Source organism: Phalangium opilio, unplaced genomic scaffold (assembly GCF_054372755.1).
Source record: "Phalangium opilio isolate 3A_F unplaced genomic scaffold, DU_Popi_V2 ptg001170l_1, whole genome shotgun sequence".
NCBI classification, from domain to species: domain Eukaryota; kingdom Metazoa; phylum Arthropoda; class Arachnida; order Opiliones; family Phalangiidae; genus Phalangium; species Phalangium opilio.
This window is the reverse complement of record NW_028324255.1, coordinates 8,094,404-8,118,579: the sequence shown is the minus strand read 5'-3', so window position 1 is coordinate 8,118,579 and position 24,176 is coordinate 8,094,404. Positions and strand designations below refer to the sequence as shown.

The following is a 24,176-nucleotide window of genomic DNA, read 5'->3' as shown; positions in this document are numbered from 1 at the left end:
AAGCGTTAATTTTATGATTGTCCGATCCTTTCATAGAAAACTTGAAAGAATTCTCGGAACCCCATTGCTATACAAAGATTGAAATGGTAGTGAGGAATAGCTAAGGCGTATGGATTTATAATGTATAATTTCATAGGAAAGAAAATAGCGTCTCTAAATTCCAACTGAAACCAAGTATACCATGTTACTACTGCGCTATATTCCACCCTCTCAAATCACAATGTAAACACGTGGTTTGGGGAAAACTTCACCTGTACACCCCTCCCTTTTTGGAGGAAAAAAACTATAGACCTGGCCCAAAAAAAAGAGGTATCGTAAAGTGTTGCCAGATGAGAAGATTGTCGCAAAATTGGGCTTTTTTTAGAGCTTAATGCGGGGTAAAACAAATATACTATTATGAAAAAATATCAGAGGAATATAATTCCTTTTTAAATATCTTTTGTCAAATTGAGTGCCTTTCTTCAAATAAATGGGTTAAAATTGGATAATTTTTGATTAAAGAAACATTCTTAAGTAGCGGTTGATTGTGCTATTTCATACGTGCAATTTTATCTGGCAACTTTTTCGGTCTTTACCGTGCGTTGCCCTCTCCCCCGAAGTAGTGTTGAGAGAGAGAGAGGCAGCGCCTCGTGTCCCATCGTCCCATTAAATTTTCCACAAGTTCAAGGGAAAGTTTGTTTACTTTAGTATCTGGACAAGTTTTTTTAAATTGGTCGTATCTCGGATGTGCTTCGTTCTTGCTTTTTCGAATATTTAAGGCAGTTAATCTAATTAATCTAATATTTACGAACTCGTTAAATTCTACGTAATAATTTTTTGGTAAGTGTCAATTTGTCTGATAATTTTAATTAAAATAAAGTATTTTCTCCCCGGACCAAGGCTTATGGTATATAATGGGCTTTGTTTATTGTTTTACGGGCGAATGGTGGTGTTTGTCAACGCAATAATGGAGTTTTCAAAGGAATCCTTGACTGCAAAGGTAAATTATGTCGCATTTTGGTAAATGTGCCTTGCAAATGTTATTGTTTTTATAGAATGAAAGAAAAAAGTTTCAAGCATGGAGCATATTTGAAAAAAAAGTTGCTGTAACGCAATCGAAGGGCATCAAATCTCTTCCAATTATAAAACAAGTGAAGACGGAAGAATTTGACGATATAATACTGGAAATGTTAGAGGGTCCTCCCATGGCTGTAATAAGCTTCGCGGGCAATGAACCTAAAGATTGCGCCATACTTGGACTTGGACTTAAAATACATTTGGCAGAAAAATACATGGAATTGACGAATGTCTGCTTATTGCTATATATTACTCTTTCGAGATTAATTACCCGAAAGAGTATTTACAAACAATGGCTCTAGCAACCAAGCTAGTATTGAAGGATAACTACTATAAATTGGCTTCCAAGCACATATTTAAATCGCTTTTGGCTCGTGTGTTTCTAGAGTTCTGCAAGCGCTGAGTGATCTAAAACTGTCACAGTATATAGGGATCTTAAAGTGTCTTAAATGTGTTCTCAATATGTAGAAAAAGTTTCCAGTGTAAAAAGTATCGATAAGACTGAGGTTATCACTTGTCTGAATGATCAGATATTAATTTTTCTTTTTAATTGAAACTTAAATGCATGCTTAAGAAAAAACAACGTTCCATTACCGTTTTCCGTTGAAATAAATTATTTTACTGGTAATCAATTTCAAAAATTTACTTATCTCGGCTTTTCGACCACAATTCCATTCCCCCAAAACATGGGAGAGTACGTGTATGGTTTTGCGTTTTAAAAGGTTCCTAAAGACGTTACATCCCCATTTGTGACCGGCACGCTTCGCAGTGGAACATTTTAATTATTCTAAAACCAATGGCGCCAAATTGAATAGGGACAGTAAGATTTTTACTCGCGGTTTTGCAAAATGATGTAATATCAAGTGTACTTTAGTCAACCGTCGTATTGTTCTTTCTCATAGTTCAGGGCATGATCAGTGTTACTGCCCAATTTCTATCTCTAGTTTCTAACAATGGTCAGAGACTATTTGATATGGCACGGCACAACATTATATACATTTGAAAATTCTAAGTAGCACAAAAGGAAAAAGAATCCATTTTTTTTTATATTTTGGTTTGAAATAAATAAATTCATGATAGTAGTTATAACGAACAGAAAGTCAAGGGAATGGCACCGGTAATGAGCTGCAGAAAGAGAGGAAAGTTTGCTTCAAGTTAGCAGAGGGACATAGTAGTGAAAATAGTAATCTAGAATTTTGTTCATTCAAACCTAATTATATCATGAAAAATTCAAGTGAGCAGGCGGCACTATCTAGAAAGATTGATTTTGGCAGATAACAGCGAAAAAATTATGTTCTACACACATTGGGACTATGGGAGAGTTTCAGTGCCGCAGGTCGCACATGATGAAATTTCAACTCCAGATTACATCAATTCTCTCTGGTCGTACTAGTAGCAGGTTAAGCTATAGTTTGCTCAGGTCCAGTTAGTCTCGAAAGGGTTATATAGTGCTTGCAACTTTTAAAAGGTTGTTATCATGGCTAAACAGACCGCTATTACAGTATTTTCTTCTTTTATAGGCTATTTTGACACGTTATCTCCCAAAAGTAATTAATGTAATGATAAAATGTTTTCGGGGAATGGAATTGTGGTCGAAAAGCCGAGATAAGTAAATTTTTGAAATTGATTACCAGTAAAATAACTTATTTCAACGGAAAACGGTAATGGAACGTTGTTTTTTTAAGCATGCATTTAAGTTTCAATTAAAAAGAAAAATTAATATCTGATCATTCAGACAAGTGATAACCTCAGTCTTATCGATACTTTTTAGGTCTTGATTCTAATCAAGACATTTTTTATTAATATCTGTTCCTTCAGTCTTCATTTTAATTAAGAATGTTAAGAAACTGTTTTACATTTTCAAAATCTGCACTAAGCAGAAGCATATATAAAGGGGACCATAACTTTAGCTCAATCAGACATTTATTTATAATGATACTTCAAAAATAAAACGTAAATCATTAAAAGTTTGTATTCTTATTGTAATTAGAATAATACATTTTTTACAATCATTTATTGAAACGCGAGGCGCCCCCCTAAAAATTCCACCTACCCACAAGCACCTACAAGCACCCGGGCAAAGCTTCTACCCAAAAGTACCCACAAGCACCCACAAGTACCCACAAGTACCTACAAGTACCCTCAAGTACCTACAAGTACCTACAAGCACTCACAAGTACCCACAAGTACCTACATGCACCCACAAGTACCTACAAGCACCCACAAGTACCCACAAGCACTCACAAGTACCCACAAGTACCTACAAGCACTCACAAGTACCTACAAGCACACACAAGTACCCAAAAGTACCTACAAGTACCCACAAGTACCTACATGCACCCACAAGTACCTACATGCACCCACAAGTACCTACATGCACCCACAAGTACCTACATGCACCCACAAGTACCTACAAGCACCCATAAGTACCTATAAGCGCCCACAAGTACCTACAAGCACCCACAAGTACCTACATGCACCCACAAGTACCTAAATGCACCCACAAGTACCTACAAGCACCCACAAGTACCTGAAAACACCCACAAGCACCCACAAGTACCTTCAAACACCCACAAGCACCCACAAGTACCTACAAGTACCCACAAGAATCCACAAGTACCTACAAGTACCCACAAGTACCCACAAGCACCCACAAGCAACTTCAAGTACCCACAAGTACCCATAAGCACCAACAAGTACCGACAAGCACCCACAAGCACCCACAAGTACCTACATGCACCCACAAGTACCCACAAGGTAATCAAGTTTAAATAGCTTTAACCTAAACAGAGAAAAGATAAAATGTCCATTAAGCTAGCTATTTGTTCTAAGAATTTGACTATAACCGCGGTAAAACGACCAAACTCGCTTCATACACTACATTACTCATGCTAAAATGTCGCAGGTTCCATAGTTTCAGGGTAAACCACGTAAGTCGGAGCATGTAATTAAAACTATGAAAAACAGTACTTAAACTTAATTTTTCTTGATGAAAAAAATAGGCGCCAACTATGGATATGGGGCTTTCATTTAAGACCGTTTTCAAATCTATCTGACGTATAGTTATTTTTGTAAGGGTATGGACAAAATTTGTAACTTTGGAAAATTTCCCATGTTATTTCTATGGGAAATTTCCAGTTTTTCGTCAAAATCTGTGATTAATTTTATGGAAATGAAAACCACCCTTAGCAACTTTATTTTTTATAAAATAAACTAATTAATGGATCTCTTTGAAATTTTAAACACATATTAAGGGTCCGAATTGTAGTTCAGTGGATTTTTTTGAACCAATTAGTACAATACAAAAAAAACTACATCCAAACAAAAAACCCTCCTTATACATTAAGAGCAGTATGAAGTCTTATCTAAGAGAGCTACCGCTCTCATAGAATACTTCGTAGGATAAATGCAGATGCGTTTCAGATACTTTGTAGGGTCATTGCAGACGCGTTTCAGATACTTTGTGGGATAATTGAAGACGCGTTTCAGATACTTTGTAGGGTAGTTGCAGGCGCGTTTCAGATACTTTGTAGGATAATTGCAGACGCGTTTCAGATACTTTGTAGGATAATTGCAGACGCGTTTCAGATACTATGTAGGATAATTGCAGACGCGTTTCAGATACTATGTAGGATAATTGCAGACGCGTTTCAGATATTTTGTAGGGTAGTTGCAGGCGCGTTTCAGATAATAATATGTGCGCTAATTTCAGTCGCGTTTCAGATACTTTGCAGGATCATTGCAGGCGCGTTTCAGATACTTTGCAGGATCATTGCAGGCGCGTTTCAGATACTTTGCAGGATCATTGCAGGCGCTTTTCAGATACTTTGTAGGATAATTGCAGATGTGTTTCAAATACTTCGCAGGATCATTGCAGGTGCGTTTCAGATACTTCGCATCATCATTGCAGGTGCGTTTCAGATACTTTTTAGGGTCATTGCAGGCGCGTTTCAGATACTTTGTAGGATAATTGCAGTCGCGATTTAGATACTTTGTAGGATAATTGCAGATGCGTTTTATATACTTCGCAGGATCATTGCAGGCGCATTTCAGATACTTTGCAGGATCATTGCAGGCGCGTTTCAGATGCTTTGCAGGGTCATTGCAGGCGCGTTTCAGATGCTTTGCAGGGTCATTGCGGGTTTTCTTATCAGTTATTGTGAATCAGTCGCCTTATATACCCTAAATTTCCAAAAATTGTTAAAGAGGCTTACGCTTGAGTTCAAACGTCAACAATAGCTATGTTTAAAATGATTTTAGGAATAAAGTTTCTTAAAACGATTTAACTAGAATTAAGGTCAATTAATGGCGATTAAATTAATAAATATCAATTATATTTATTTAAATATTTAAAAATAGCCTCTAAATTGCGCCTCGACTTGGAGAGGTTTATTTTGGATTCCCAACTTGTACTCATCCCTTACAAAAATATTTAGCTGTAATTCATCTGCATACACGCTTTTTTATCGCTACCACGCTGTAATATGTATACATTAAGGCTACATTTTCTGCAGCTAAAAAAACTGGAAAAACTCATAGCATTTCTTGAACTGCAAATTGACTGCCGTTTTTACATTTTCTGTTTGTTAACTGTTAACTGTCTAGCCTGGCAGAAATATGCAGTGAAATTCTGCAAACGCTCTGCAAAAGTAGAAATACCAGCTGCTAGTTTAAAACTGTAATTTGTCCGTTTTTATAGACATGTTACAGGCCTGCAAAAGTGATGGAAATGTAGAAATCCATCTGCTAATTTAGAACTGTATTTAACTATTTTAATAGACATGTTACAGGTCTGAAAACGTGATAGAAAAGTAGAAATCCAGCTGCTAATTTAAAACTGCAATTTGACCACATTTATAGACATGTTACAGGTCTGCAAAAGTGATGGAAAAGTAGAAATGCAACTGCTAATTTAGAACTGTAATTCGACCATTTTTATAGCTATGTCACAGGTCTGAAAGAGTAATGGAACAGTACAAATCCAGCTGCTAGTTTAACACTGCAATTTGACCACATTTATAGACATGTTACAGGTCTGAGAGAGAAATGGAAATGTAGAAATCCTGCTGCTAGTTTAAAACTGCAATTTGACTACATTTAAAGACATGTTACAGGTCTGCAAAAGTGATGGAAAAGTAGAAATGCAGCTGCTAATTGAAAAGCAATTTGACTACATTTATAGATATGTTACAGGTCTGCAAAAGTGATGGAAAAGTCGAAATTCAGCTGCCAATTTAAAACTGTAATTTGACCACATTTAGAGCCTTATTGCCATATTCAAATGTAGGACATTTTACATGAATTGAATACCTGCAATATGTCTATAAATGTGGAATAGTTACAGTTTTAAATTTTAAGCTAGATTTCAACTTTTCCATCACTTTTGCAGACCTGTAACATATTTATAAAAATGGTCAAATTACAGTTTTAAATAAGCAGCTGGATTTCTACTTTTCCATCACTTTTTCAGACTTGTAAGATGTCTATAAATGTAGTCAAATTACAGTTTTAAACTGGCACCTGGTTTTTCTACTTTTTATCACTTTTGCACACCTGTAACATGTCTATAAAATGGTCAAATTACAGTTTTAAATTGGCAGCTGGATTTCTACTTTTCCATCACTTTTGCAGACCTCTTACATGTCTATAAATATGGTCAAATTACAGTTTTAAATTGGCAGCTGGATTTCTACTTTTCATCACATTTGCAGGCCTGTAACATGTCTATAAATGTGGTCAAGTTTCAGTTTTAAACTAGCAGCTGGTATTTCTACTTTTTCATCACTTTTGCATACCTGTAACATGTCAATAAATATAGTCAAATTGCAGTTTTAAATTGGCAGCTGGATTTCTACTTTTCCATCACTTTTGCAGATCTGTAAAATGTCTATAACTGTGGTCAAATTACAGTTTTAAACTAGCAGCTGTTATTTCTACTTTTGCATCGAATTTCTACTTTTGCAGAATCGAGCTGCATATTTCTGCCAGTACAGATAATTAACAGTTAATAAACAGAAAATGTAGAAACGGCAAACAATTTGCAGTTCTGGAATTGCTGTGAAATTTTCGCATTTTTCGAGCTGCAGAAAATGTAGCCTTAATGTATACATATTACAGCGTGGTAGTGATAAAAAAGCGCGTATGCAGATGAATTACAGCTTAAAATTTTTGTACGGGATGTAAAGCGAAGTCTACCATTTTCTTCTCATTCAATCCTCAATTGAACAATTATGTTATAAATCAAGTCTTTTTAATAATAAATATTCTTTGACTCTATCATTACACATCTTTGTTCGTATCAAAGATATCGTGACTTGGCAATCACTTATAAACTTCTACATAGGATTATGCATGACTCATCTTATAAACTAGTACACATCCCCTCGACCATAAACGATTTAGTGAATATCCATTCGATTATTTTAAAATTAGCAACGATTTAGTGAATTTCCCTTCGATTATTTTAAAATCAGCAACGATTTAGTGAGTATCCATTCGATTATTTTAAAATTAGGAACTATTTAGTGAATTTCCCTTCGATTATTTTAAAATCAGCAACGATTTAGTGAATATCCCCTCGACTCCCTTTTAATATTGCTTTCCAGCGATTGCCAAGTCACGATAATTTTGATACGAACAAAGATGTATAATAATGATTGAGTCGAAGAATATTGGTTATTAACTAGGAAAAAGACTTAATTTATAACATAATTGTTCAATTGGCGATTGAATGAGAACAAAATTATTGACTTAGCGATTGAATGAGAACAAAATTATTGACTTAGCTCTACATGGGATCTCAGAACGTTTTACGGCAGAGAGCGCAGGAAGCGAGGCTTGGCCCATTTTTGTACATGTTAATGTTTTTGATAGGATTTTAGTTTCAATTCTCATAACTATGAAAAATCATATAAATCAAAACTTTATTAAAATTTTAACTGTATGGAATACCGTTAAGTCAAGAATGACTGAAAATTGTATCCAAGCAGCGTTTTTCGCAGTGTCAAAACATGAACCAAAATATAAGGTTTAAACTTAACATATCGTAATTATATTGGACATAGTTTTGAAGTAAAATGCAAATGTAAAAATAAGTTACGAAAAAAGGCTTTCTTAAAAGTAAGTGAAACAACATATTAATCATCATCAAAGTGGTGTATACTTCGTGAAATGGACAAGGAACTCAATGGTTCTAAAATAAGTATCTTCAAGTACCAGCTCAAAGCAACGCCCGTGTTTGAAAATAGTAGCTATGTTTAAAATGATTTTAAAGATAACTTTTCATAAAACGACAAAACTAGAATTAAGGTAAATTACTGACGATTAAAATACTTGATAATTCAATTATATTTATTTGATTATTAAAGAAAACTCCTAATTTTGTCTGGACTCGGAGAGGTTTATTTTGTTTTCCCAACTTGTTACCTCTCCGAGTGACGATGACGTGCTATTTACTTTATGGCGAAGGTAAACTTTCTATAATCTCTCGCATCTTCTAAAAAACTGAAATTTATATAAAACTCAGGCATAATGGCAAATCATCGGAAATTTAGTCCAATATTGGCTATACATTTTTCTAGTACGATCATATTGCGAAATTAAACCCTGGCAAACAATCACCCCTCAAATAAAATAATAATTGTTCTCCTTCGTTAGGTCAAACATTATTATCATAGGTTAAACTGTAATTCCCACTGTTTACAATTATGGCATTCACGATAAACTCGATAACAAATAATTTTACTCAAATGGCAATATCGTTTATTTCTGAAAAAAAAAGGTGATAAGTGTGCCTTTAATAAACATTAGAACTTTTTTAATTGTTCATTAATTATTAAACCGTGTTTATCATTATCGTTATAACTGTCATCGAGATCCTCTTGAACTGGTTCGCTGTAGCTGGGGTCCCAAGGCTGAACATCGGCTGACCAAAGGAACACAGCCACCATCGCACCTGCGAGACCGATGCTGATCGACATGTAGAAAACAATTTGCCATTTTAAAGTCAAGGATATCGCCTAAAAGAACAAATTTCCTTGAGACAGATCATTTTTACAATATACTTAATGGAAAATTTCAAGCTATAATGTTTTCATACTTTTTCGAAAGAGTATACGAAATAACAAATATTTCAAATGCTAACCAATTTCCCGGGTGTAGCAAGTAATATTCAGTTCCTTGAAAAGCAGTTCCCGAAATTGAAAGCACGCGCCTCCAAAAAAATAAAAAAAAAATCCCAGTGGCGGAATTTTCAGGGTTGGGTTTTTCCCAGGACAGTGGGAAAAACGCTCCTTGTCTTTCTTTATTGGAATGGAATAATTTAATACCAGTCCGCCACTAGAAAAAACTGGGTAAAACAGCTTTTTTCCAGGACGGTTTAACAGCGGTTAAAACCGGCACTGGGGAAAACCTGCCAACACTGGTAATTTGAAAATGCTGTTTTATAAATAGGGACTTCCGGTAATCCGAGAGAAGGGTGTTTTGGCCGATTGTACGCGATTCTATGCATTAGCTTACCTATCAGTTACAAATAACCCCTCATCATAACCTATACTAACCTTACCTCATCTAACCTAATAGTACTGGGGTTAAAATAACTAAAAATAATCGGACCTAATACCACTTGGGATAAAATAACCAAAAATAGCTCAATTTCAACCATTGAAACTAATTCTATTGGGGTTCAAATAACCAAACCTTACCTGAACTAGTACTACTATGGTTCAATTAACAAAAGCATGCCTAACTAGTACTAGTGGGATTCAAATAACCAAACTTTACCTAACTAATACTACTTTGGTTCAAATGTCCAAACCTAACCATTCCTAATGGTATTGGGGTTCAAATAACCAAATATTACCTGACCTAACACTAATGAGGTTCACGTATCCATATCTTACCTGGCCTGATACAATTGTGGTTCAAATAAACAAATCCTATTTAACCTAAAACTGTTAGGTTTCGTATAACCAATCCTAACTTGACCTGACTTAATAATGTTTAAAAAATAATAATCCTAACTTGACCTGACTTAATTACGTTTAAAAAAAACAATCATAACTTGACCTGCCTTAATTATGTTTAAAAAACAATCCTATCCTATCCATACTTAATTATGCTTAAAAAAACCATCTTAACCTATCCATACTAAATTGGGGTTCTGATAACCCATCCAAACCTTATAACTGACTTAATTTAAGTTCAAATATCCCATCCTAACCTTACGTAACATCTTTTGAGTTAAAATAACCCATCCTAACCTTACCTAACCTAATACTGTTTGAGTTAAAATAACCCATCCTAACCCTACCTGACCTAATAAAATTTGAGTTCAAATAACCCAGCCTAACCTTACCTAATAACATTTGAGTTCAAATAACCAAACCTAGACAATCACAAACTACTACCCTTTTCACATTCCGGCTTTGCTGCTCTTTAGGGAACTGCTGTACCAGGTATACCGCGTATACGGGAACCGCTATTTAGATGTAACTGGTATTCTGCTAATATTACTTGGTTCAATCACACGGAAACCTCTCACTCGAGGGTTTCCACATTTATCCATCTACATAATATTAGTTTAGGTACGAGAAATTGCATTATCCCATAGGACCCCACACGATAGTCCTCTCTTCGAAAATTATGACAGATATAAAACTCCACTATTTTTTCTATACCCTTTTTTCGTCATCCTGAAGAGAGACCTAACTTTTAGGATCTGACATGATAAAGTAATTGTTCTTATATTCTTTCGACGAAAATGCGTTCATGGTTCTAATTTCAAACTATCAATATTTCATAGTTCTTTCGATTAAAAAAAATTAATTTGACAAGAGTTATTTTCCATTGAAGAGAGGGTGAAATGGAAAACAAAGTGATTTTTATCGATTCTTCTACTTACTATAAGATCAATCTGCATTGAATTATATTATAATTAGTTTAAAATTTCATGGAAAATTTTAAATAAGTACCTCAGACCAATCGCGTAATGCCCTGTCTTTTTATTAACAAATTTCTCGTGGCACGCTCCGTGTTTAAAGAAATTTAGCTCGAGATTTGATATAAATTGCGCTCGATGTGACAATCGTGAAGCGAGACATCGAGCGTTACACGAGAATTTTGTTAACAACAAGATGGCCCCGACCAGTTTAACGTTTTGCGCGACCCTCAATTTAATTTTTAATTATAAGATAAGCCTTACTGTGCTGTCTAATACAACTCCTGTAAGCAAGGGTGATAGAAATCCAGTTACTGAGCATATTGTATTAGCAATTCCAAATATTGTGCCTAAATGTTTGAAAAAATGAAAATTAGTAAGCATTTGAATAATCTTTTTTGCTTCGCTGCAAACGGTATTTACCTGATAAAGCCGGCGCTATGTCCATGGCAAGAATACTGTCGCCGCTATTTGCGAATGACAAGAAACCACTTGCTAGAGTTAAGAAAGCTATGACTGCAGTTGTATTGCAACCGCTAATAACAACCCCTAAAAGGCAAGCTGACGATCCAATTAGGGCTGTAAAATAAAATCTGCAATGTTTAGCTCAAATCGTTTTTTAAAACTTCAATAGCAATAACCAGGAATATAAAATGAACCCATTGATATATTTAAAACATACCTTAGTATAGAGAATCCCAGAAACATATCTTACATATCACACAAACATCTTACATCGCAAAATATCAGAAACATATCTTACATTACATAATCACAGAAACATATCTTACATTACATAATCACAGAAACATATCTTACATTACATAATCACAGAAACATATCTTAAAATACAAGAACACAGAAATATACCTTAGTATAGAAAATCACAGAAACATATCTTACTTTTCAAAGTCACAGAAACATATCTTACACTACAAAATCACAGAAACATATCTTACATCACACAATAACAGAAACATATCTTACATACAAAATAACATAAAGAAATCTTTCATTACAAAATCACAGAAACATCTTACAATACAAAATCACAGAAACATATCTTACATCACAAAATCACAGAAACATATCTTCCATCACAAAATCACAGAAACATATCTTACATCACAAAATCACAGAAACATATCTTACATCACAAAATCAAAGAAACATCTTACAATACAAAAACAGCTTTCACATTTACATTCGATACATAGGGAATAAAAGATTTGAGAAATTCACTCTTTCCATTGGAGATTTAACATACCAGAACATTCCATTAGTTTCCTGGTTTTTGTTTTTGTCAACCAGTTTTTGCTTAGGATTTTGTCCGATACGTAACCGGCAATCAATGTGAAAAACATCGACACTAAGTTGACAAAGGCATTTATATATCCGTTCTATGAGGATTGTTATTTTACATAAAATATAAGTATAATTAGTAAGACAAGATAGCTTTGGCCATTTAATTATTTTTACTTTTCATTACTTCTTGAATAGGAGAATGAAGTATTTGATCCAAGTAGTTCGGTAATTCCGTCAGCCTGGTGTAGTAAACCCAAGAGGAACATGCAAACGTGAATACATAGGCCCAGACTGGGGTTGATGTGAGTAGAGACTTCCATGGCACCTTTGGTTGTGTCTTAAATATGAAAAAAATACTGTCATTGCAAGTATTATTTAAAACATTTTAAATAATCCTTGGACATTGTATGGTAAATGTGCCCGAAATAGAATAATTATTTCTATCAATATATTAGAGTCAAAAAATGACTTTTGTTATTTTTGAATTTCAGTTAATTCTATGGTTGAAATTTCAATTCATTTGGAATATTATGATAATTGTAATTCTGACTAGCTACGGTAGTATCCGCTATTATTCTGGTAACAGATTGTTGTGGCCTTTTTCTATGGATTGTCTATAAACCATTGAATGTTTAATTCCTTGCCATCAAACTGTAATTTAGCTTTTTTCACAGTTAACAGTAGATTTAGGCAATTTGCATTTTTCACACGTTATTATGATAAGATTTTTTTCATCAATAGATTTTCTTGAAGAAAAGGTTCAGGTAACATAAAATCAGAAGTCAAGTGAAATGAGACTCGAAGTGAAGGGCTCTAGCATTGGTAATAGATCTTTCACTAGTGAACAAATTTGAGGATTTTATGCCGCTTCAATAGCGCCTACACTAGAGAGAAAAAATTGGTCGAGTTCCAAAAAAATGTTTTACCCCCTTCCCCTCAACCTAAAGCGGCGGAACACGGACGCGGGCGCTTGAATCTAGTTCAGACGTCTACCGCCGCGAGCGTCTCACGTTTAGGAGGGAAAATTCAGAAACCGCTACCAGAGGGCCAACCGTTGGTGTCTTATCAAGAATATTCACTTCTGGCAAGTGAAGAATTTGGTTAGCTCAGTACTTTTAGTCTCATCTCACTTCTGATAACATTAAAAGAACGGCGTTTTGCTAAATATGAAAGGAAAAATATTTAAAAAAATAATACATCACCTCATACTACTAAATAATTAGCATTTAATCAGGCTTAAAAACGAGGACTACTGCGCCATCTGCCATTGGCTTAGTAGCGTCTGCTAAACCGAACCTCTTACGCGCGTGATCGAGTTGACTATGCCCTACCCCACCCTTACCTCTCTCAGACTGTGAGAATTCAACCAATCTCTTCAGGGGTAAGTGGTTCGATTTAGCAGACGCCCCTAAAACAACGGCGGATGGCGCAGTAGTTCACGTTTTAAGACTAATTAAATGCTAATTATTTTGTAATAAAATATAATTTTTTTTATATTTTTCTTTTTATATTTAGAAATAGGCCGTTCTTTACAGATATGATGCTATGTTACCTGGGATTTCTCATTAAAAAGCAAATATAATGTAAAGATTTCACGTCATACTTTCACTAGTGTTTTCCACGAGATGCCCATCTTGTATTGTTAGCTGAAAACTTGCTTAAAGGGAGGGTGAAGTAGAAAATCAAGTGATTTTTTATCGATTCTTCTTTACTTTATAAGACCATTCTGAACAGTGAAACATCCAGGAAATATCGCGGAATGATTTTAAAATTCAAATTACTTTCAGATTTTATGGATAATTAGAAATAAACCGCTTCGGACAATCGTGTAACACCCAGTCTTCTTGTTAACAAAATTCTCGTGGCAAGTGCTCCATGCCAAATGAAATTAATCACGAGGTTTGATAAAATTTGCTGGCTATGTGATAATCTTGGCGCGAGATGTAAGGCATGCAACAGAAACAGGAAAGCAGGGCGTTACGCGATTAATCGGAGGTCCTTATTTCAAATTATCCATAAAATCTGAACCTAATTTGAATTCTAAAATCATTCGGAGATATTTCCTGGATGTTCCACTATGCAGAATGGTCTTTTAATTAGTAGAAGAATCGAGAAAAAATCACTTGATTTTCCTCTTCACCCTCGATTTAACTGTTATAAACTTACTTTAGGATCAAGCCCATGATCAGGAATAGCGTTGAGAATATATTGCTTTTCTTCTGGTGATATTCTTGGATGAGAAACGGGATCGTTAGAGGAAAGTAATAGCCATATTATTGACCATACACAGCCAGCACCTCCGAATAGATAAAAAACAGAAGGCCACCCGCCAAGGAAGGACTGTTTACATAACCATCCAACTAGTGGCATGCATATAATAATGCCTGAAGTTGCCCCGCAACTTATAATGCCATATGTAAGGCTCCTTTCCGTTTCTGGTATCCAACGAATGAATAAAGTTGTTAGACCAGGATACAGAACTCCCTTAAAACACATTGAATAAAAAGCTATAGTTTTACTTTAGATTTCAGTTTTTGTTAGTAAAGGTACTCTTAGGAATCATTTCGTTTCAACGTCAACGCCTAAAGAACGCCTTTTCTAGTATGCCCATGCAACGAACAAGCTCGAGATTTAGTTGTTTTAACAACTACATCTCGTAACATTAGCGACGTCTGCTAAACCGAACCTACCTTACCCTTAGAGGTTCAATATAACAGACGGCACTGAACCAATGGCGGCACAGTTCTCGTTTTTAAGACTAATTAAATTCTAATTATTTTGAAGTGAGAGATCATTAATTTTTTTTAAATATTCTCCTCTAATATTTTGAAAAATTCCGTTTGTTTATGGTATATATATATATATATATTAATGATTCAAACAAGTGTTAGCTCTGTTCAGGGATAGATGTAATTTTAGATGATAGGAATGGAGAACAGTTAGTATTTACTTCAGTCCGACTCATAGCCCAGTATAGAACCCCTCCCTTCAACGCGTAACGAAAATTCGAAAATATCTTATTGGCTCACTTAAACTACGTTTTGATGACGTTGCTGACAGGGACGGCGAAAAATACCTAGTTAATTTTTGCCCCTGTCCTATGACCCGGCTCTTCTTTCACACCTCCGTCTCGGGGAACGGGGTCTAGGACTTAGACGCGCGCCCGATTACTCCGCTCTCCGTTCATGATTCTGAAATTACATCTATCCCTGCTTTGTAATTAGGCTTATTATATTATTGTTTCAAATTTTTAATTAACCTGAGTCATTCCGGTCAAAACTCTCAAGGTTACCAAATACACGACGCCAAGTTCAGCTGCCAAAGGCACCAACATGGTAAAAATTGAACCAATTAGCATACCGCTTCCTATCATCCACTTTGGTCCCAGTTTATCCGCCAAGCGACCCATTATTATTTGTGTACAGGTGTATCCATAAAAAAATCCTCCAAGAATTAAGCCTTGAGTTTCTGAGGACCACGAATAGGAACCCTAAAATATGACAAGAAAGTCAATGTAATCAATAAAAACAATGAATCGGTTTCTGAAAAAATATAAAAATGGACTCTATGTATGCCCGGAGTCCATAGCTTATGATTTTCTACACAGCAATAGCTTTACCTGTGGCTCATCACTAACGATGGAGTCGTTCAGTCCATATTTGAAATTTGGATCCCGGCATGTTGATTCCAATTGCGCTGTGTCATTTTTGCAATACAGACCCGATGCATTTGAGCAATTTACGCTTTTGTCATCCGTTTTTTTAACCATAGCTACGATAGTCAAGCTCATGTTTGTCCGAAACACGTAGGTGGCACATGTTCCGAAAAAGAGTAATACTACCAAGGAATATCTGGCCGGCAGATAAAATTTTCTTGAGCCTATCTCAAATGTAAGTATAAAAGTTAAATTCATTTCCAAGTCAAAAGTTTTCCTCCAATCATTGTAGCATTGATATATTTATTTTATTTTTAAATAATCCGGTATGTATACGTAACTTATAATTTTACTTAATAACTTAATTGGTATCAGAGTCCTGCACGGGCCGGGCTTTCCACATTTGAAAATTTTATCGGGCCGGGCTGGGTCGGACTTTTCAAATTTTGGAAATTAAGGGGCCGGGCTTTTTTTCATTTTTCAAAATTTTCAGAACTTGATTCTCCTTTAATCTCAAAATTCAAATGAAAGATAACTTAAATGAGTATAATAGTCTAAGAACAAATGTGACGTTGTGACGAACAATTTTCAAAAGAAATGAATAATGCAGGATAATAATAACAATTCATCGATGTTATGTTAAAATATATGAAAATTACTACGCGTAATGGGCCGGGCCTGTTCAATTTATGCAATGTGTCGGGTTCAGAAGAAAATAGGGGAAGTGGGTAGCCGTAGCCTTGAGCCATACAAGTCGTCCAGTGATTCTCCCTTACAATGGTCGATTCCCCTACCACCCTTAAAATTTGAATCTGGCCAATCGGCGCGAAGCATAAAATAGTACCAGATTTCATTGCGAACGCCACCATGTAGCGAACTGTGGAACTAACTTGTGTAGTCTGCTTATATTTCTGCTGTGCTTCAGTTTGAGTTAGGGTTACGTCAGGCAACGTTTTAATGCGGATATTGGTTTAATTAAGGACGAAAATTCGGTTATTTAATAAAATGAATGTCGTTAAGAGTACGCAGTGTGATTTAACGTACAAGGAAACTACCGATAAGAAAACTCAGGCTGTGTTGAAAGGAAAAGTAAGATCTACCCAAACCAATCCCAATGTTAAAAATCAAACTACAACAACTTGGATACAACTTTATTACTTTGAACTCTTCCCTATCACAGTTTAAAACTTCGGACAATTTAATTTTTTCCCTGGAGCTTAGAAATGCCATTGTATTTAAAAATAGACATATTTTAAAATAAGTTATGAATTTAGTACTTACCACTCGATTCCAGCCTCTGCCATTCTGCCTGAGTGTCTCACTGCCTCTAGCAGACGCCTCTAGTCAGTTGGAAGGCGTAGGACCGTACTGTCCACAGAATCACGTCACTCGTGTGTTAATGCGCGTAAAAATCCTATCTCTCTTCACCCCCACGGGGAGGGAAATGGCGCGAAAAATCCGTAAACGGGACGCCTCGCGAAGTTGCCCAAGCTACCCACTTCCCCTATTTTCTTCTGGTCGGGTTTGGTTAATGCGTGTAACGGGCCGGGCCGGAAAACTAACTATATACTCGGACCTGGGCCGGGCTTCAGACTTTTTCAAAATGCTCAATCCCGGGCCGGGCTCAGATCGGGCCTGAAAAACTCGGCCCGTGCAGGTCTCTGATAATAAGTTTAATAAATATCATGGCGAGTGATTGGAGCAAAATATTACTGTCTGGAAATAAAAATATGAAGCAAAAATGTCAACCGACGATATTTACATACATTTATTTGTAGGCATTTTTCTCGCTCATTATTTGGTGTTCTATGAAGAAATTAAAAACCGATTATCTTTGGATGAACAAGCGTTACGGGACGAAAATCTCATCTATACACATTAGAAAACTTCTATATTGTGATATATCAGATATTCAACGAATGATAAGATAAAAAGCTAAACTAGCACATTCACAATTCAAAGACAATAGAACAATAGCACTTGTTTCATTAATTTTATTTTATTTGAAGGTTTACATAAATATAATCCAATTAGTGATAAGCAACACTGAAAACGTATCACTTTACGTCGAGAGGAATAATTTGAAACAGTGTAATCGTATTCCGTTGGGCGTTGCCTCTTGGCACGTGGCGGCGTCAACATGTGTATACGTTTGTTTATCTAAAAGTATTTTCGAATTTATCTATTTACTCGGTGTTAAGCCTTTAATAGCGCCTCCCCACGCGTCGCTTAACGAGAATCTACGGTGTTTCATCTTCGCGACTATACGACTGACGATACCAGTGCCAATATTTTTTCGTTTTGTTAATAACAAGATGGCCCAAGGGCTGGGCCTTAATAGTAATTTTACACGGCTCACGTGACCCCCCGTATAGTTGATCTCCAATAAATCGTACAACTAAAAACATTTCTGAAACACAATCGTGTATCACCTTAATTTCTAATAACGTCACCGTTCAAATAATATTAATGAAACTAAATTGTGCACCCCACTAAAGTATAATTTTTAAAAACCATACGAATCAAATAATGTATCTAAAACAAAATCCTGGATCCCCTAAACCAGAAATCACTATACCGTAAACTGTCCCCTCTATTTTACGAAACGTAACCTAACCTAACCATCCAGCATAATCTCTGATGTATCACGCGCACAAAGTGCAGTAGTGCACGAAAATTTTCATCTTGTTTCCCTTCACTCGGAAAAGCCCGCGAGATTTAAACTACCTTTCTTTCCTCTCTCTCCTCTCCGAGCGGGATGCCCCCTCTCCCTCTTCCCCCTCTCACTAATATACCAGGCAGGCAGTTCTCTCTCTACGTATCGCCATCGCGTTCGCTAGCGATCTCTCTCTCAACGTTCGCGTTCGTTTTTCCTCTCTCTCTCATCGTAAGCGTTCGTTTCGCGGACGCGTCCGGCACAGGGACAGGGACAGGGGTTTGGTGCCCTTTCTTAAATTTTACCGGAATAAAATTCCGTGTAAAATTAAAAAGGCAAGTCGGAGGTACTTATTTCAAATTATCCAAGTATTATTTCGTCCATGACGTATGACGTCCCAATACTCTGTATCAGACAGACAAACTTCGTTACTGTTGACTCTAGTCGTACGACTTGTTTTATCGAAAGTTTTCCGATCTATTTTCGACCTCAGCCTTTTCAACCATGCTTATCCCTTCGCTTTAAGTCAGTCCCGTTTCCCGACCCTCCTTTTGTTACTGCTTTAACTACGAATGCGATCTCTACGGGGTTACTCGCGTTGGATTCTGCATCAAATTATCTACTAAATGATGAAGAGAAATTTTCAAAAGTCTTTATAGAATTTGCATAATTTCACTTTTAACGTTAGAAGTTCGGAGGTCTACAGTTCAAAACGTGTTAGTTCTAGAAACTCAAACCAACGTTTTCGGGTTTTTGGTCTCTGTTTAGTTCATACAATTTAATTTAAGCGATGAATTAAATTTATTTAAGGTTGAAAATAGAAAATAAATATAGGTAAAAATGACTAAAATATCTAAATTCCAATAACGCCGCGTTAATAGTTTGGCGACATCTATATGGTACAAGTCCAATATTATATGAAATTTAAAACTACAACCTTCAATTAAGTTAGTTGCACGATAACATTTATCTTTATTAGTCAAAAGAAGTTGTGATATTTTAACTTTAAAGGTATAAAGTTTTTAATTTATATGTTTAGTTGCAAAATGTTACTAAAGATGGCTCTGTAATATAATTTTTAATTTGTTTGGCGTGACTGGCGTCACTCTAGTTAAGTCACGGACCTTAAAGTGCGGATAATTAATTTTCAAACTTAATTCGGCTTATGAAACGCTTTTAAAAACTTTTACAGAGGTTAATTTTAACACATGGAGACCTTCAATTAAGTTGATTAGAAAGCCTAAATTCAGAAACTTAATTTTCCCGCCTTTTTCATATACTTTTCTCAGTGTGTTATTTTTTCGGTCTAATTCACTCTTTGCACGAGTCTACCTTAAAAAATCGATAAAAAAGGACTTTCAAAACACAAATGGTCCTCTAAAAATATAAATTTTAATAAGAAAAAGAAATAAACATAAAGTCGATATCAGTTGAAAAGTTCGGTTTCGATTTTAACCTAACAGAGGTGTTTTCTCATCAATTGCAATACGTTCGGTCAAGCTTTCATTTCTTGGTTTTCCTTGATCAACCGGGTCTGGTTTTCCATCGGAAGACTTTGCACCAGCGGCTTGATCCGTTGGATTCCTCTCGACTTCGATGGGTGCTCTGACCTCTTGTTCATTGGGAACTTGGACGGTTGCGGTATCACTGTCTTCATTTGGAACTACTTGTTGCTCCAAAGCGAGCATTCTACCGAGAACTCTAACGTGATTGGAATACAGTTGATAAGCGCAAATTACGTCCATTAGCTAAATTTGAAAAAATAAAAGCTAAATTACTCTTTCCCACGTTGAAGGACATTAAAAAAAAACGATAAATGCATCTACTTACGTTTATAAACCCCAAAGTACATAGTATAGCTCCGCAAACTATTATCCCGTTGAAATACTGGCATTCTATCTCAGCGATAGGCGACTTTGTGGATCCCGTAGGTATACGACTTGTTAAATTTTCACCATGAGGTTCAAGATCAGGTGGACAAACTCTTTCGTAGGATATAGCGCATAGTGCGCCGGCACCGAAAGTCATAATTGCAAAGAGCACTTTTGTCCCCACATTCTGAAATTCAATTAGAACCTTTACAAACATCAACCACGCCTTCGTTTACCTCAAAGTCCCGTAAGAATTACGGGCAATACAAGGTTCTCAAAACGTATGGTTGATTAGTTAAAACTTACCATCAGAAGCCAATTGGCTTTTTGCTTGACCATGATAACAACGGACACTGGAACTGGACCTAAAAACACGAAGATGGTGTGAGCGACGCACACGTAGGCTGATATCAATAACAGGTTTGTCTCCGCAGGAACCAAGCTTGAAGTTGTAACCGACTTGATATCTGTACCAGCCTCGCAGGCCACGCCCAAAGCAGCAGCCTGTAATTTAAGATTAGTTCTTTATTTGAGGCTTGAAGAGGCAATTCTACGGGACATACAACATCAAAAATAATGAAAACTATTTGGCTCCTTGTAAGGCAACTTGAAGTGCACCACGTTGGCCGATAAGCGTCCAGTTCATTGGTATCTGCCATCCTAATTAAACTGCGCGAATTGAATCTAAGATCCTATGTCATGAAATAATCAGCATTTGTCATCACTTCTAGGTTTTATATTGGCATTAATGTTTTTTTTGTAATGGGGAATATACTTTTTTAAATAGTGACAAAAAACACGCCCGCTTGAATATTTATTAAAGCATCACATGCTCGTAGGGGTGGGGCCTCGACCCCTCGTGGTGGGGATGACTTTAGCTTCACAATCTTCCTAAATGTAGTTCTCATTGCCACAACTCTTAATGGCGGATTACAGTTCAGCGGAAGTGTTTGCGTTGCAATTGCCGATGAATTCTACAGGGCCGGTAGGCCCTTGTAGATATGACATGACACCCTTCCGTAATGTTAAAGGAAAATTCACAGTTTTTAGGGTTAGCGTCCCATAGAAAAAGTATTAAAAATTTTCGGTTTTTTAAGGCAATTGAAGCCAGCCATACGGAAAAACTATAGCGAAGTTAGTTTTCGGAATACTTCTAAATTAACAAGCATTTCTTAAATGAGAAACTTACCTGTTTCGATTTTTAATTAATGAATTCTAATTTTTGTAATTTAACTAATTAAGATAGTACGTCAAAAAATTACTTTTGGGTCAGGTGTCAGCCTAACCTTATAGCGCGCTTAAACCTATTTCTTCATTTCGTTCTCGTTGACAACTAGAAGGGCCTAGGTTTGTGGGTGCTAACAAATTACGTTGACAAATTTCAAATGTTGGGTTTCTTGCTGATTTTCCTAATTTCTTAGCAGTAGACGCTGGTATTTCATCCGAGCTTGAGCACCTTTATATGTATTTTCTAATTAACTGTAGCACCCTTAATAAGAAATACGTCGTTATCAGGTCGAATTTTCGTCTAGAAAAGTAATTCAGGTAAATAATTACAGTTAATAGAGGTTTTTATATCTTTTGAAGTAAGCTTTTCGACGTTCTTTACGGCCAAGGCTTAAGTTTTAGTTTGTCTATGTAATATAGTGTTTATAGTGTCTTTCCTTTTAAAGATTATAAGAAAGCTTATTTCCAGCACTGTTTTGGATTGGAATTACAAAAATACGCAGTCTGCTTCGATTCATGCTACAAATCCTAACCCTAGGGCCTAGGTTACCGTTTTACGCTACGTAACTTAATACTGTATTCATCATGACTGTTTGTTGACACTTCTAGTTTTAAGTAAAAAATGGCATATCTATCCAAGTTATTATGGTTTAGAAATAAACGGTAGTGTTTTCACCCTATGAAGAATTCAACTTCAAAATATTACAGGAAAGATGACAAAATGCTCAATGTGTTTTCCCTACGGTTCGCGCATTTAATTCAACATTCTCATTTGAGGACAGGTATACACGGTTTCATTATTTGTTAATCTCACTAAAATGCTACTAATTGTGAAGGTGTGTGATATAATTCCTGAAACTAAACCAATGTAGAGGACCAGATTATTCGTTAAAACAATTTTGATCATATTGAATCAGTCATACCAGGGGCGGACTGGCCATAGGGCCCCAACTGCCACTGGCAGTGGGGCCCCAGTCAATGGGGCCCTCCTTTTCGGAGTTTGCATATTTCAACATTGGTCCTTCACTAACTCAAAATAGTTACGTATCCACATATCGGACATTGGTAAATGGCATCTCATAAGATAATGTTCATTTAATAACTTATTAAGCGGAAAGAGATAGTTTTGTAGTCGTATAGTTTTGTAGTCTTATTGCTTTCGACTCTACTTTTATACCTTGGCCTATCTCGCGAGATACAAAACTGAAAACCGTTTATATTTTACTTTCATGCTTAGTGAGAAAAGGGGAAAATAAGGGACTAAGAGTACATTAAGAGAAGGCTCAAGTTATAAAACTACTACTCTTCATCACTTTTTATTTTTTTTAAGCTCTAGTTGAAGATAAATATATTTGTAAGTTTTATATTTATATTCATATTTTCTCAACCATTACCCACTAGAATTAACCAGGGTCGAGGCCCGGCCGGGCCCTCGAGAGAGGGAAGCCCTCACATGAGCGGTTCCGTATGGGCGGATTCCAAACTGGCGGTTCCCTAGATTGCGGTCCTCATAAGAGCGGTTCCCTAAATAGCAGTTTTCCCGAAATGACAGTTTACCCGTTACACTGTTAGAAAAAGGCGTTCACAATCCGTTCAAAATAGATAGTCGCGTTCTAGATTGAACAAAACTCAAAATTTGTTCAGTGCACTGAATGGTTTGTTCAATGACTAAGAGTTTGTTCAATTTAGAACCAAAACCATAAAATGGCGTCAAAGACTAAAATCGTACTAATTACTCGTTCAATTTAGAACGAAAACAATAAATGTCGTCAAGGACTAGAATCGTTCTAAATTGATCGTTCAATATAGAACCAAAACAATAATAAATGATGTCATGGACTAGAATCGTTCTAAATTGTTCGTTCAATATAGAACCAGAACAATAAATGACGTCAAGGACTAGAATCGTTCTAAATTGATCGTTCAATATAGAACCAAAACAATAATAAATGATGTCATGGACTAGAATCGTTCTAAATTGTTCGTTCAATATAGAACCAGAACAATAAATGACGTCAAGGACTAGAATCGTTCTAAATTGTTCGTTCAATATAGAATTTAAAAAATAAATGACGTCGCGGACTAGAATCGTTCAAAGTGGGTCGTTCGATTATGATTACAAAATTTCGCTTTAAACTAATATTGTTGAACATGAAACGGTATTGTTTTTTGTTCTGTGAACAAAGATTCCATCGAAAATTATTCGTTTGTTTAATTTGGAACCAAGAGAGGAAAGTGACGTCACAGAGTATATACGACCAAAAAAATTATTTTAAATTTTATGTTGATGTTATGTTTAAAAGCGTCGTTTTGGGGTTCTATGGTGTGTTCAAATACCTTATTTCGTTCAATTTTTAGTCGCTTAGATTAGTATAATGACGTCATGTACGCCCCAAAGGCAGGATAACTTTTGCCATGCGTAAAACGCACATTTACTTTATATTTATTCTTATACGCGTGTTAGTAAGT

At 35.8% G+C, this 24,176-nt stretch overlaps 2 protein-coding genes and 1 long non-coding RNA gene across 3 annotated transcripts; 1 reads left to right on the top strand and 2 right to left on the bottom strand.

Moving 5' to 3' along the window:
* Positions 1-660: 660 nt before the first annotated feature.
* LOC149584685 (uncharacterized) lies at positions 661-1,399 on the top strand. Its single transcript, XR_016380307.1, has 3 exons — positions 661-819; positions 880-979; positions 1,035-1,399. It is a non-coding gene; the product is annotated as an uncharacterized LOC149584685 (long non-coding RNA).
* A 6,693-nt stretch (positions 1,400-8,092) lies between these two features.
* On the bottom strand, positions 8,093-16,088 carry LOC149584684 (sialin-like). The gene is made up of 7 exons (XM_089863490.1): positions 15,918-16,088; positions 15,558-15,788; positions 14,465-14,782; positions 12,483-12,635; positions 12,261-12,393; positions 11,417-11,572; positions 8,093-9,074 (listed from the first exon to the last, which is right to left on the bottom strand). The coding sequence occupies exons 1-7, from the start codon at positions 16,086-16,088 to the stop codon at positions 8,923-8,925; spliced, it is 1,314 nt and encodes a 437-aa protein (XP_089719616.1). The 3' UTR covers positions 8,093-8,922.
* Positions 16,089-19,738: 3,650 nt separating this feature from the next.
* Positions 19,739-21,180, bottom strand: LOC149584683 (uncharacterized). Its single transcript, XM_089863587.1, has 4 exons — positions 21,044-21,180; positions 20,787-20,984; positions 20,440-20,667; positions 19,739-20,357 (listed from the first exon to the last, which is right to left on the bottom strand). Exons 1-4 carry the CDS (start codon positions 21,137-21,139, stop codon positions 20,061-20,063), a joined length of 819 nt encoding a protein of 272 aa, XP_089719713.1. The 5' UTR covers positions 21,140-21,180; the 3' UTR covers positions 19,739-20,060.
* Positions 21,181-24,176: the final 2,996 nt, after the last annotated feature.

Excerpts from the sequence above, each read along its gene's own strand:
- LOC149584683 (XM_089863587.1), bottom strand. The coding sequence starts at position 21,139 with ATGGCAGATACCAATGAACTGGACGCTTATCGGCCAACGTGGTGCACT. Across the intron at positions 20,985-21,043 it reads TTTTCATTATTTTTGATGTT|GCTGCTGCTTTGGGCGTGGC; the intron begins GTATGTCCCGTA and ends CTTAAATTACAG. Across the intron at positions 20,668-20,786 it reads AAGCCAATTGGCTTCTGATG|AATGTGGGGACAAAAGTGCT; the intron begins GTAAGTTTTAAC and ends ATTGAATTTCAG.
- LOC149584684 (XM_089863490.1), bottom strand. The coding sequence starts at position 16,088 with ATGAGCTTGACTATCGTAGCTATGGTTAAAAAAACGGATGACAAAAGC. Across the intron at positions 12,636-14,464 it reads ATCATGGGCTTGATCCTAAA|ACACAACCAAAGGTGCCATG; the intron begins GTAAGTTTATAA and ends TTCATATTTAAG. Across the intron at positions 9,075-11,416 it reads CATAGCGCCGGCTTTATCAG|GCGATATCCTTGACTTTAAA; the intron begins GTAAATACCGTT and ends TTGTTCTTTTAG.